General features: G+C 39.3%; 1 protein-coding gene across 1 annotated transcript; it reads right to left on the bottom strand.

Annotated features, from left to right (window-relative positions):
* Nucleotides 1-1,390: 1,390 nt before the first annotated feature.
* On the bottom strand, nucleotides 1,391-14,338 carry LOC121380003 (lysosomal acid lipase/cholesteryl ester hydrolase-like). Its single transcript, XM_041508710.1, has 8 exons — nucleotides 14,192-14,338; nucleotides 6,561-6,678; nucleotides 5,570-5,768; nucleotides 4,433-4,676; nucleotides 3,663-3,818; nucleotides 2,559-2,630; nucleotides 2,120-2,191; nucleotides 1,391-1,646 (listed from the first exon to the last, which is right to left on the bottom strand). The coding sequence occupies exons 1-8, from the start codon at nucleotides 14,330-14,332 to the stop codon at nucleotides 1,419-1,421; spliced, it is 1,230 nt and encodes a 409-aa protein (XP_041364644.1). The 5' UTR covers nucleotides 14,333-14,338; the 3' UTR covers nucleotides 1,391-1,418.
* Nucleotides 14,339-15,342: the final 1,004 nt, after the last annotated feature.

The raw sequence follows: 15,342 nt of genomic DNA, 5'->3' as shown, positions 1-15,342 counted from the left end.
GGTTGTCAAGTGTATGGAAGACTTTTTATTTTTTTATCTCTGAATACCAGTTTATAGTGGGCCTATCATAAAAATAATCGTTATCTGAAATGACCTAAAATGTATATAATAAATAGAATATAATGACAATGCCAGTTTTGCTAGCCCGTTTTATTTTAGATAGTGTGCGGACTGTCGAGCAGATAGTGCAATACAAGAATATGATATTGTTGTTGTTTTATATTGGCATGCGTCATTTTCATTGTTTGATGCGTCATGTCATCAAAATGGCATCTAAATGTTGGCCATAAAATGTTTTGGAATACTTGGAAATTACCTTCAAGAAAGTACGCAACATTTTCTAATTGGCCTTAATACTACGGGACATTTGCAAATTCAAGAGCACCTAAACCAACCCTCGCTCGCTATCGATACTGGTCGGGCTTCTTGTGCTCCATTGCACACTCGGGCGACCTCCTCTCGCACCTAAACCAAACCTTTTCCTATCCTGGACGGAGGAGCCGGCGAATGTCGACACCTGCACCCATGACATGCGTGTGCTACAACAGCTTGTTCTGAATGTGCACGTTAAAACCTATGACCTGACCTGACAAGATTACTTTCTGTTATTAACCTTTTATTTCATACTTTATTTGATATATCAATGGAAGGTGAACTGCTGTGATTGTCATGTGAATATCGAATACTACGAGGTCATCAATATAGCAGAAAGTAGAATTAAACATGTTTGCTACATGTAGGCCCCATTTAAAAAAAAAAGAAAAGATTTTGCCAGATTAGTTAGAAATTCTGAATCATGTACACTACAGCTTTGGTAAGAGGATTGCTAAATGACTAAGACAACTGGTATCCTATCCTGTCTGTGGGATGGTGCATATAGAAGATCCCTTACTGCTAATCGAAAAGAGTACCGGTAGCCCATGAAGTGGCGACAGCGGGTTTCCTCTGTCAATATCTGTCTGGTCCGTAACATATGTCCGCTAAATAATTGTAAATAAAATGTGTTGAGTACGTCGTTAAATAAAACATTTCCTCCCTCCATCCTTCTCTTTCTCTCTCTCTCTCTGTGTGTGTGTGTGTGTGTGTGTGTGTGTGTGTGTGTGTGTGTGTGTGTGTGTGTTGATTACATTACTTATTTTTCGTCTTTATTTGACACCCAACAATGCCCGATATATTCTTCGGTTTGATGTATCAGTAAACATTCATTCATTCATTCTTTCTTTCTTTCACTCCATTCATTCCCTCCCCCCAAAAAACACAAAAACAAACCCACCCCACATATCACAAAGATGATAAATACGAAAAATAATAAGTTATATAATAATATATATATATATATATATATATATATATATTTATAATATATTTAAAAGAAAACAGTACATGTTTATTATTTTTTAAATGTTAATTATGTTTACTTATGACAAAATTAAACTTTTTATTTTATTATAACACTTCTGTGGGGCATCTGTGGCGAAAATGAAATCCAAGTGTTCCCACTCTGGAATCACGTGATGCGCGCGCATGTTCTTGAGTTGTGGTGCCAACCAGTTGACGTCAGTGGGGTCAGCCAGAAAGTCGTGAGAACCGCTGAACAGAACTACTGGCGTCTCCATCTCAGCCACGTGATACTGAGGCGGGGTCACCTAAAGATCAACAGTGATAATAGTGCAACAAGAAAACAAATATAGCCTAATAAAAGACACCTCACCTTCCCGACCCCTCCATTCAAAACACACACACACACACACTCTCTCTCTCTCTCTCTCTCTCTCTCTCTCTCTCTCTCTCTCTCTCTCTCTCTCTCTCTCTCTCTCTCTCTCTCTCTCTCTCTCTCTCTCTCTCTCTCTCTCTCTCTCTCTCGGGTAAGCACAAACAAGGTTGTCGGCAGTGCAAATCAAAAGAGGAGAAGCGGTCAGAACTAATGTAACTGTTTAAAAATGACCTTGCGCATTATATTATACATGTACATGCGTTTTTATATTATTCTAGCCTATATATTATACTACAAATATATGAGGAATTTACAGAATAGGAAAAGTATATGATCATGTATTTAAAAGTAGTTTTTTTCAGCTAAAATGAAAGGTAGAACAAAACAGAATATAAGTAGGCCTACCTGACCATAGTGCGCCATGTTGGCATCCTGAGTTCCATAGTCGTACATCTGAAACTTGTCGTGGTTCACACCCTGCAACACAAAAACAGAAAATTAATGAGTAATTTCCTTGATTAATAATGAAATGGTCATCAATATAAATATTATTTTTCAAACGGAATATACCCTCTGTGTGTGTGTGTGTGTGTGTGTGTGTGTGTGTGTGTGTGTGTGTGTGTGTGTGTGTGTGTGTGTGTGTGCGTCTCTCTCTCTCTCTCTCTCTCTCTCTCTCTCTCTCTCTCTCTCTCTCTCTCTCTCTCTCTCTCTCTCTCTCGGGTAAGCACAAACAAGGTTGTCGGCAGTACAAATCAAAAGAGGAGAAGCGGTCAGAACTAATGTAACTGTTTAAAAAAGACCTTGCGCATTATATTATACATGTAGATTATTATTAACTACTTACCTGTGCAAAATGTTCCATGTTCTGAACCGACGTTCCTGCAGGATTGTGGGCTGCATACACTTGAACACGGCTCTACCGAAGGAAAACAAAAATTGTAAATAGAAATAAAAGTTATCTTTTACACACTGTATGAACGGAACTGTATAGTTTGTGGAAGTTATGATTATGTATAGCGATGATTGATCACTTGCTGTTGTCAAGATGTTTCATCGGTTAACTTATGAGTATTATTCAAAATTATATTTATTCTATGGAGTATAGCGATGAGATCAATGATATAGATGGTTTGTTACTGTAATGATATACCATTCAGGGCTTGAAAATTATTTGTTCACACTTTTGTAGTCGGTTTTGTGTGCAAATCAGTACGAAGAATGGCAAAACGTTAAATTCACCTACGATAAAACAATTATTATAACAATATTTCACAAAATTTGTTCTCATATTCATTACGTTTATATTTATTAATATATAACTTATAATTGTTTGACGTCCAAATATAACAAAATAGCAAAGAATAAGATGCACATAAGCTTTTCCCATTCTTACCCATTTCATCTTCACTGTATAGTTGCTTGCAAGATAACTGTATAGTCTCTTGATATCTTTAAAAATGTATCTGTATAGACATTTGGTAGATTTTGCTTTTGCTTTGTCAAGTGAATAAAATATTTTAGCCACTAAATTTAATTAAACAATTCATTCAATACAATTTTTAATGTCATCCATACATCTTCAATACAACAAACATATTTCGAAACTGTGCACACAATCTGCTTTCAAAAGGAGTCAAACTGGATTTTTAAAATGATTTTTACCTGGTAGTGATGAATAAAATGTTTGAATAAGTTTTTTTTTATTTTTTATTTATATGTATAACATTTGGTTGTGCTAATTTGGGATGGATTGTTTTTGCCAGAACTTGCCTTTTTGTATACATGAAGAAATTTTTTTATTAAAAAAATAATAAAACAAATAATATTAGGAAAATCAGAAACACATTGAATATACAGGTGCTGATATTCTGAAGAAAAAAAAATGTGTTCAGTGTGTAAATTAACATTTAGAATAATCACTTTAGTATTAACGTCTTTATAAACTTACCACATTCATGGCTTTCTTGTTAAATCCTCCAATTATAAAGAATATGTTTTCACACACCACGTCAAGTCCAATTTTGTCGCATAATTTGGATCCCAGGAAAGTCGAGATGTCGGTATGCGGCAGAAACTCGTATTTCCCAAATAAATCGGCAAACAACTGAATTTAAACAAACACAATGCGTAATTTTGAGAGGACGCCAACGAATTTGCATCAGAAATGTTGTAAAAGCTCCTTATATCGGTGGTTTGTTTTTACATTAAATTTGATTATTAAATGACTCGGTTAAACAAATGCATATTACAACTCTAGTTTGTCAAGTCTAAAAGCAATAGGTCAATGTCAATTTGATTATTAAATGACTCGGTTAAACAAATGCATATTACAACTCTAGTTTGTCAAGTCTAAAAGCAATAGGTCAATGTCAATTTGATTATTCTTATCCAAATAAATTGCAAACAAACAAGCGAACAAGCAAACACACAACTAACTAACTGACTAACTAACTAAGAAACTAACTACTAAATAAATAAAGTACTACTTCTATTAGTTTCTCTTTAAAAAAACACAAAAAAAACAACAACAACAACAACAACAAAAACAAAAAACATTCTAATTTATTTTGTTCTGTATTGTTTTGTTTGTTTTGTTGTTGTTTTTGTTTGGGGGTGTTGTTTTTTGTTTTGTTCTTTTGTGAGTTTGCTATGAAACTGCTATTCATATTTAATGACAAAGGCATTACGTTTCATAATCGATTTTGAAATTGGACTCACGTCGAGATATTTAGCATAGGGTGCTAAATATTTAACGGGACTTTCAATATGCCCGACGGTAGCGACGGGGGCCAGGGCAATAAAGAGTTTGATTTTGGATCCAAGTTGTTTGTTTTGACTGAATCCAGAAAATCCGATCATGGTTCCCTGGGAGTGCCCCACGTAGTATATTTGTCGTTTCCCGGTAACCGACAGAATGCGGTCCACCATTGCTGGGAGGTCGTATTTCGCCATCTCGTCATAGCTGAAAGAAAGAAAAATGGTCATCTGAGTAATTAGATTATTGAAAACAAGCATTACACAACGATGTATTTGATACTAGGCTACTGTTGAACTTGATTTGGTACACTTTTATGACATACATTATTTCATCTTTTCTCCAGAATAAAAAGAAAACCCCACCTAAAAACCAACCAGTAACACACTCACACATTGATGGGTCAGACATTAAACATTAGGCTACTGCCATAAGAATGGATGGATGTTTAACGTCAGCCCAGCAAGAAATATATTTCGGCTGATAAGTGTCAAAAAAACCTATTTAGCCTACTGACATCTTTATTTAAATTTCAAGAGTAAATACCACCTTATACATCAATGCGAGCCTAAACAAGTAAATGTTAAATTAGGTAGAGTATCATTGAATAGGTATTTACAAAATATTTACTTGTCAGTTTAATATTAAAAAAATAATTGACGAAAATCATTTTTATTCTATTTCCGACACTACTTTAGTACCCAAGCATGTTTCTTATATAGAAATACATCAATGAATATATTAAAACAGTTATGACAACATTTTGACTGAAACTCTATGCGAATAGTTAATAGATTATGTGATTCTGAGTATCATAGTCCCTTTAGCCCACCTGCCATTCCCATATTTCCCTTCAGTGTTGGTTTTGGAACTTTTTACAGAAGTAAATATTTTTTAAAAAAAACCACCCAACGAAACAAACCAACAAACACAAAAACAAACAAAAAATAAATAAATGAAATAACAATCTCAAGAGCACGTGTCACTTCTAATATTAATTAATTTTGTAAGTAACATGACGGTTTTGTTTTGTTGTCGGCGCATTTAACATCCAGTCAAATCTGTATCTAAACAGTTTGTAAATTTGAAACCATGGTTACCTCCATTCCCAGAACTTCTCGTCTGATGGTTTCAGGTGTTTGTGGGCTCTTGAATACACGTTCCCGCGCACGTTGCCCAGCCAGACGTCCACGCCAGCGTCGGCGAGGATGTATGCAAGACTCTCACTTGCTGGGTTATCTAGAAAGTTACTGGAGCTGCCCAGGAGCCCGTGTTGTAACATCACCACAGGTTTTTCACCTGAAACGTATGAATTAATTTTGGTATTGTTAAATCCACTTGCTCTTGTTACAAGTGTACTCTTTAATTTTCAAATAAAATGTAATTTGAGCTGCTACAAACACCATGATGACTAGACACATTGGATTCGTCAAACATTTATAATTTAAGCAAAATATTATACAATTAAATGTTTAATTGTAAAACTGTTGTAAAATCCGATAATATTTGACACTGTCTATTAATTCATTTCATTTCAACTTATTTTCGTGCGTATATCCAATTAAGGTTCAAGCGCGTTCTGCTGGGCAAATACTTCAGCTATCTGGGCTGTCTGTCCAGGACAATGAGTTAGTTGTTAGTGGTTAGTGAGAGAGAAGCGGGTGTAGTGGTTTGACATCTATCCACTGAGTCATTAAACCGGCCTTATGTCCAATGGCTTAACCACACCACCAAGGCCAGTGGTCTATTCACTAGGCCCAGTGGCTTTTATATTTTAAAAAAAATAAAAATTGGTTTTACTGTTACAAGACCGTGTCTAGCTTTAGGCGGGTGGGTTGGTGATTACAAAATAGTGTCCTTGTGTTCTAGTGTCCGTTTAGTTTAGCTGGAGACAACCCTACAGCTGGTTTCCAATTTGGAATTCCGAAATAACCGCATAACATATAAGTGCTTTGCGATGGCCAAAACTATTCTATGATCTACAAAACGATGCTATATAACACGTTACGCGATCACTTCATGTTGATCGTTAAGTGGAGGGCAGCTTTAATTGGAATGGGCGACTATAACAGAAAAATGGTATTGACACACCTTTTTGGTTTGTTCCTGTACGACCATGTGGTATTCTTTGCATGTTGAGAATGAATCCATCTTTGGTTTCAACATAGTGGTTCTCGCATGGATATCCTTTACTAGTTATCAGCTGGGTCTGAAAAAAAAAGTATTGATTTGTTTTGTTTTGTTTATTTATGTTGGGATTTTGTTATGGTGTTGGGAGTAGTAGGTGGGTCACTTGAGCACCATGTATGCAAATGAGCTAGGTCACGTGACCTGTCCTGCGCTCTGATTGGTTGACCTCTAAGCGTGGCCTAATGACGTCACTTTCAGTGCCTTGACCTCGGGGTCATGCAGCTGGGTGACCTTTAAGCGTGGGAACGCTACTTTAATGGGTTTAACCGTCGGGGGTCCTTTGATGTACAGGAAACAGATGGTGCAGAAGTCGTTAATGACCCATAGAGTGGTGTCGAATGACGGGGGGTTTATCGGACTGTGACAACTGTTCCTTTGATGTACAGGAAACAGATGGCGAGGAAGTCGTTAAGATGGCAAGATTGCGTGGGTTTTAGGAGTGTGTTAACAGTCGGGTTCTAAACAGATGGGGCGGAAGTCGTTAATCAGATGGCAAGATAGCGTGGGTTTTATGAGTGTGTTAACCGTCGGGGGTCTAACATATGGGATGGAAGTCGTTAATCAGATGGCAAGATGGGTTTAATCGTTTTGACGTGTGTATCAACCAGATGTGAGTCAACGGGGAGTGGAAAATTCCACGACGTTTGAAACGTGCCCATATATGGTCATGGTGTGGGAACACCATGAGTCATCCCAGAACGTGTTCAGACACGTCTTGACCTCGAGATAGCGTGGGGGTCTGACGTCACAAGAAATGCCCGAATCATTGCTGTAGTCGGTGGTTAAGACCGGGGTAGATACCGGGGTTCGTATCCAGGTATCAACTGATCATCACCCAGCCTTTTAACTAGCCACAGATGGCTGACGCGTGTCCAGGACAGCGTGCTTGAACCATAATTGAAATATGAGCACGGAAATAAGTTGAAATAAATACAAATAGTAAGCTTTGTTTTAAAAGTTTTAAAAGTTTAACGACACCACTAGAGTACATTGATTTATTAATCATTGGCTATTGGATGTCAAACATATGTGGTACTTTTGAAACATAAAGACGAAACCCGCTACATTATAGTAGCAAGGGGTCCTACACCAGCCCGCAGACAGGATAGCACATGCCACACAATTCCCACTGTCTTAGATATCCACAGATAGCTGGCGTGTGTGTGTGTGTGCGGGCATGCTTAAACCTTAACGGGATAGAGTATTTCGTATTGCCAGACATTCGTAGAGGATGGCCCCCGAGACTTCATAACAAGATTAGCCAATGAGAAGGTTGCTAGTTTGTTTTGAAATACGACCTTCTTTCATATCTCGCAATGATCACACGATGGTAATTTCAAAAATAAACAGACAAAGCATTAATATTGCATAAGTATCACTATAAAATAAATACTGAATGTATACTCAAACGATATATACCATTTAAAGAATAACAAACACGGGGGTGTTGGTAGTGGCATTTAACGTAAGAGCAGATAATCTCTCTCACCCCTACATTATCCCCACTGTCTTAGCCACAGATAACTGGCGTGCGCGCGTTTAAACCTTAATGGGATAGAGGTACGGAAAAATAAATATAACCTCATAGTTTGAAACTTTATTTCAACATTAAACATTTCCCACTGAGACAGATGTGTAGCTAAATCTCTTAAAATACAGAAATATCGTCTGCTAATGAGAAGCACACGCGGGTCACTTCCAAATATTACTTTCTTACTACGCTGTGGCTGATTGGTGGAAATATGATACCCCTGAAGCTACAAGCAAATGCTTTATTTAACGACGAACCGAAGCTTACAAAGTCGAGTTTAATTTCCCGGGTTATTTTTAGCGAAGCAGCCGATATTTTTCAAAGACAGAAAGAAATACAGTGGAAAAAGCAGATACACTTATTCGGTAGCCAGTAGGGGGAAGAAAGGAATGTGCGTAACAACCCAGCCCATTACAAACATTAATAAAGGAATGTATAGACGGCTTAATTGTTACGGAAAGAAAGGAGTGTGTGTGTGTGTGTGTGTGTGTGTGTGTGTGTGTGTGTGTGAAACACCCCAGCCCATTGCTTTGAAGAAAGAACGTGTGACTACAACTCAACGTTCCAACGTAACCTATGATCTTTTAACTGCATTTGAAACACGAGTATTTCCCTAGAGTACAAGCCTTTATAGACAACCAGCGTATTATGTCTGGTATGTCAAAGGCCGTGGTATGTGCTGCCCTGTACACAGCTCTTGCTACTATAAAGTAGCGGTAGATACTGACATTCAATCACAAAACTAGTCAAAACAAAACACACACACACAAAAAAACCGCAATGGTTTGGGTTTTTTCATTTTATTTCTAAATGACAAATCACAAACTACACATATATAAAATGGACACACATTGGGTTACATCAAGGGGCCTTAAGGGCGACAACTACACATATATATAAAATGGACACACATTGGGTTACATCGAGAGGCCCTAAGGGCGACAACTACATACAGTAGAATCTCATTGGCTCGAACACTGTCGGTGCATCAAAGTCTGTTCGACCCATCGGGTAATTCGAACCATGCATTCGGCCGTTGCCGGGTGCTTCTGTAACACAAAAATCATTCGGACAACCTCGCATGTTATATATATATATATATATATATATATATATATATATATATATAGTTATATCGATATATATATATATATATATATGACGATATATCTTAAAATGGACCTCACATCAGTGGGTTACATCGAGAGGCCGTCTAAAGGGCGACATGTGAATAATATGAGTGTTCATTTCTCTTCATCTTCGTCAGGAAGCGAGAAAACGTGTCTTTAAATAACTTCCATTGTAAAGTCTTCATGTTTCTTTCGATGCCATCTTGGGACATGTTTTTTTCTTCGTAGCGTTTCCTCTTGCTTTCGATATAATCACGATTGATGTCGAATTCACGCTCGATCATCAGACGTACGCCTTCGTTTTCCAGATCGGACGACGGCTCCTCTACTTCATTCCCCTCCTTGCACGTTTTAAATCGTAGATGTCGCTGCAAGTCACTCCCGTCTTTAAAGACCAGACCACAGGTATCGCAAGACTGCATCCTCTTGACTTTTTTCAGATAGGGCTCTACCTCATCTTCTTCTTCATCGTCACTTTCGTAGGCGGGTATGCCTGGTAGTTTTCTCTTGAATGCGTTCCTTTGCATGATTTGCACGTAGAGCTCTTTCTTCGACGGTGGTTGAAACTCTTCTGAGATATTCGCCATTACGTTCGTGCTTTTATACCATTCGGACGGCCCCGTCTCTAAACCATTAGGTCGAAGGCGCCAATGTTCGGGCGTGGTCGGTTTCAAGTCCACCAAGAGATGTTCGTAGGGTCTGTGGGTAGCTTCCTCAAACCGTTGCATGAAATGACGAGTATTTCCAGGATACATCTGCTGTGCCAAAGTTAGGACTTGCTGCTTGTCGATGGGGTTGTTGAACAGTGCCAGGTAATGACAGTTTCTTCTCTGTGTCGGGTCTTTGCTGCTATAGAGGTTCTGGTTGATAGCAATCACCGAGAGGTTGCTGTGGTGACTTCCTTCCGTGAACAGATCGGTGATACGAGAGTCTTTTCCAGCTGTAGACATCAGGTCATCCAACACGATGAGATTTCTGACTCTGGGATCCAAATAACGATCCTTTTCCAAATTCTCAGGTATGCCTTGAACAAATTTTACTCGAGCAACCATTTTGATCGTATCACAGAGAGGTTGCCATCGTTTGTAGAGCCAGTTGATGCGCTGGGGAGGCGGGTGGATTTTACCATCCCGTAGCAGTTTGTACAACAAAAATGTTTTTTCACACGACGTGGGTCGCGACACGATCATGGTGAACGGATGTAACAATCTTAAGGTCTGCTGCTGCTGTTGTTGCTGCTGCTGCTGCTGGGAAGGCTTATTTTCAGATTCCAAGAGTCCATGTTTATTTCGTACGTGCCGAGTTAGGTCGTGGGTCCAAACATATTTTTTTTCGCAAACGTGACACTGATTCATGATGTTGACTGTTGAAGTGTTCGACGTGAACTGGCGATGTTGACACTGCCATGCCCCCTTTTATAGTCTTCTCAGAAATGCTTGTGCCGTTTTTGCCCAGTCTGCTCTCGTCGTTTCTGTTCCACGCCGCTCTGTTCTCGTTTCCGTTTCTGCTCGGCCTTGGCTTGTTCTACCACCTGTTGCGTTGGGGAGACCATGACGACTTTAGGTGTCGGGTGCTTGTTCTGTTCCTCTTTTTCCTTTTTCCAAGTGGGATCGTAGAGTTCTAGACATCGATCCACGCTGTACATCATTTGACTTTTCCCACCACGCTGCACTGGAAAATGAGATTGAAGTTTGCCTTGGGCTTGCAACTTGTAAAAGCGGGTCCACTTATCCGCGTCGGGAACGTACAACTTGTACTGGTCTGACATGTTGCGCCTCTGAAGGTTCTATCTCAAATGACGATGTTACCCATTGCCCTTTTATTTATACTCTCTATAATTTCGCGCATGCGCACAAAGATTAAATGTTGTGTGATACATATGGTCCATGCCCCCCATCCCAAAGAATAACTCGTGCACGGCTCAGGGCCACTCTCGGGGTCACTCTCAGGGCCACAGGGCCACACCCAGGGCCACACTCAGGGCCACACGGAGGGCCACAAGACCACACTCAGGGCCACACACGGGGCCACACTCAGAGCCACACACACACACACACACACACACACAGAGAGTCACCTTTACATTAATAACAAACAAAACGTGTTATTCACATGTTTATTTTACAAAACGAAAAGTAGCACACACGTGTTTAATGTCTCAACACATTGTTAATGTAGGGACATCTTGGGGACAGCCTGTAATGTTCCATCACTGGATCGTCCATCTTCTGCCATCTGTAGGTGCGTAGTCCACAACAGTAGCAGACGACGGCATCGTGGTCTCTCGTGTAGAAGAAACCGGCCTTGGCGAGTTCCCTCGGTTTCTGGCGCAACTGTATGGGCCACCACCCAAACGTGCAGAGACGTCTGTAGAATCTTCTCATTTCGGGTCGATGACAGAACAAGTAATGTCTCGAAAGACCATCCCATTCGTCATCGGCGTCGTAGGCATCATCATCGTAGGGAGTCGAGTCTGTTTCTCGAGCAGCATCCGTCTTATCCATGGGTTCTTCGTCCACGATTTCGACGGGTTCGCGGATATCCGTGGGTTCTTCATCCACAATTTCACCAGGTTCACGAGCAGCGTCCGTTTGATCATGTTCTTCTGGTTTGGTAGCCAGTCTTTTGCATTTGATCGTGTATCTTTCGGAACATTTACATACCAAGACATCGTCACCGCTGCTACAACTGCTGTTACTGCTGCTGTCCATTCTCGAATATCCCGATGCCATCTTTGGAGTGCACGTCTTCAATGAAGAATGACGAACAGTTCTAAATCTAAGGTTTATATACACAGTGTCTGATCATGTCCAAACATATCCTGGGTTTTTCCGTGACGTCACCGAGCATGTCTGGACACGTCTAATATATCGGGTTGCATTCACTCTATGGCACCGATCAGATTCTGATGATCTTGGTAACATGGATCTCTCAGTTCCGGCACAAAGTCGTAGATAGTGTCAAAACATTTCTGGAGCTCTTTCCACTGTTCGACAGTCAGTCGAACGCCGCGACGGGAAGGTTTCAGTTCTTGATCACAATACCACCACTGACGAATATCCACACCTTTGTAAATGGTCTCGACGTAGACGTTCCTACCAATATGCTGCGGTACACTCGATTCTCGTTTGAAGGTGGCCAGTTCTAACCACAGTTTCATCGTCAGAGAAACGCCTTTCTTGGTGGGAAAACCTTTTCCACGGTCCTCGTCGAACTGACGAACGTGAATGGCAATGTCCCCCTTCCACAGTTTAGCCACGACGTAGACGTTACCGCCGAGGTCTAGTTTGCATCTCGTTTCGTTTTCTTCGTTTTTGACACTGACCTCTGTAGTGCTTCTGTTATATCCCGATGCCATTTTATGTATAATATTATATATCGTAATTATCAACGGTATACGTCTTCTCTCTAGCAGTGTCGATGAGCGAATGGCAAGCGTCCTGAATCTGGTTTTTTTTTTATAGGTCCCTAAGGTAGCGTCCCCCACGCCATCTCAGGTCAAGACGTGTCTGAACACGTTCTGGGATGACTCATGGCCAACGCCGTATATGGGCACGTTTCAAACCTTTCCCCGACATCTGGCAAAACCCTGGGTTTTTCCTTTGGAATTTTCCACTCCCCCGTTGACTGTTTCACCTTAAACTTCCGCCCCCCATCTGTTTAGACCCCCGACGGTTAACACACTCCTAAAACCCACGCTATTTTGCCGTCTTAACGACTTCCACACCATCTGTTTCCTGTACATCAAACGAACAGTCCAGATAAACCCCCCGTCATTCGACACCACTCTATGGGTCATTAACGACTTCTGCATCATCTGTTTCCTGTACATCAAAGGACCCCCGACGGTTAAACCCATTAAAGTAGCGTCCCCACGCTTAGAGGTCAGCCAATCAGAAGAGCCATGTCCTTAGAGGTCAACCAATCAGAGCGCAGGACAGTTCACGTGACCTAGCTCATTTGCATACATGGTGCTCAAGTGACCAACCTACTACTGTTGGGGGTTAGGGGTTGGGGGGTCTTGGTTTTTTTGTTGTTTTTTTCGTTTTTTTTGCTTTTACTTTTGTTTGTAGTTAGTGTGTTTTTGTTTATGTTTGTTTATTTATTTTTGTTTGGGGTTATTTTGTTGTTGTTGGTAGTAGTAGTTCGTCATCTTTTAACGTAGTAGGTCTACATACTATTTTCTGTTTCTACAAAATGTTTAATACCCGCTTGATTGTCATTAAGTCAAAACACTATGGCGTGCATGTCAATGCTGAACTTTAAAACCGGACCAATAGGCTACGCAATAACATTTAGTCAAAGCGACCTCAATGAAGTTTAGATGACCACACCGTTAAATGGACATCATAAAGTTGAAACAATGCAAAATGAAACTAATAATGTTTATAAAACCATTTTAAAACGATGGGGAAAAAAACGAGAACCATCTGTATCCTGGCATCTATAATTGAACCAGACCGTTTTCATTTAGGCTACCCATTTTTATTTATGTGGGGTCAAGTACCTCCTCCCTTCCCCTCCTAACGTTCAAGACCATAACTGTATTTACTACACAGTGTATTATATATGGTATAGTAACGACTGCCGACATTTGTAGTTTCCAAATATCATAAAATTTTACATTAATATATCGAAACTTTAAAATTTTCTTCTTATAAAAGGCACTTCATGTGTACTTTATCTATACACCCCTCTAGGAAACCAAATGACGCCCCCCCCCCCCCCCCCCCAAGTTAGCTATACTCCTGATAATAAACCAAGTAACCACTACTAAAAGTTAAACGAACCAATTCGTATGTATTGCATCGCCAAAATTCCATGTGTTCACGAATGGAAATATATAACAAAGATAAAAATAAACCTCTTACAGAATTCATGAAAACTTCTGGATCCACGTTGAAAAAGTTATTCTCTCGAAATCCATTTTGTGTCAGGAATACTCCATTCAAGTTCACAATTAACAACGCACAGAGGGTTATGATCGACATATTTTTTAAACATATGGTCATTGTTGAATATCATTTGTTATACATGTATATCTGTACTGATATGACAATGTATTTTTCATTGGATATAGTAGGACAAAAAAGTAAACCGTATTTCCCTGGTCGTTTGCTTTTGAACAAAAGGTAAACCATTTTCTAAACGCGAAAAAAAAAAAAAAAAAAAAAAATAATAATAAAATTTAAAAATAATATACTAGTAAATAGCTGTACATATTAAATATTTTGCATTTATAATTTTTTTTACACTAGGCCGTTGGACACGTTGAACATTTTCATGCTTCATTATATCACCAAGAGAAGCGGTTATGATTTTTAATTTTTTTTAAATAAACATTCGAGTACACACTTGGCAAGACATATATTTTAGCTGTTGTTTTTCAAGTGTTAAATATTTCCAAATCACACAAAATTGCCGATCTCCAATGTCATGTACTATACTTTAGTACCACAAACCAAACGTTATCTATTTGACCCAAACATAATAACATGAAAACTTCGGTACCACTATTTTTTTTTCGTTTAACACACATGCCTTGCTTACCGTTATCGTGTTTGTTTGACAATACTATGACAGTGAGGTTTGCACATTCTGTAGGTTACAACAAGAACCTTATTCGTAGTTCTTTTTTCTGGCTTCCAAAATATTGTTTTACATGATTTTCAACTGAAGGTATTTAAAGTAAAAAAAAAAAAAAAAGGAGAAAAAAAGACTTTCCACGATTCGTGGCACAAGTCCTAGTTATCACAGATCTTTTTCTTTTTTTAATCTTTAGAAGAAAACAATCCAGTGACACAACGACCTCGCACATATATAACATGTTCCAGTTCCTCTACCAAACCAGGAAAGAGATGGGATATTCAACACATCAGCACATTTTAAACTATGGTTGTTTGATATGACAATCATGTCAAATGCTAATTTCAGGATATCAACTGTCACGACAGAGTTGACCAACTTGACAGTTCCGTTGTAATTTCCCCTACTTCCAACTTACGATGGGGTGCGCTCATAT

The sequence above is a fragment of the Gigantopelta aegis genome, chromosome 8, assembly GCF_016097555.1.
Source record: "Gigantopelta aegis isolate Gae_Host chromosome 8, Gae_host_genome, whole genome shotgun sequence".
Classification (NCBI taxonomy): domain Eukaryota; kingdom Metazoa; phylum Mollusca; class Gastropoda; order Neomphalida; family Peltospiridae; genus Gigantopelta; species Gigantopelta aegis.
The sequence above is the reverse complement of the archived record's forward strand: the minus strand, read 5'-3'. Positions and strand labels throughout refer to the sequence as shown.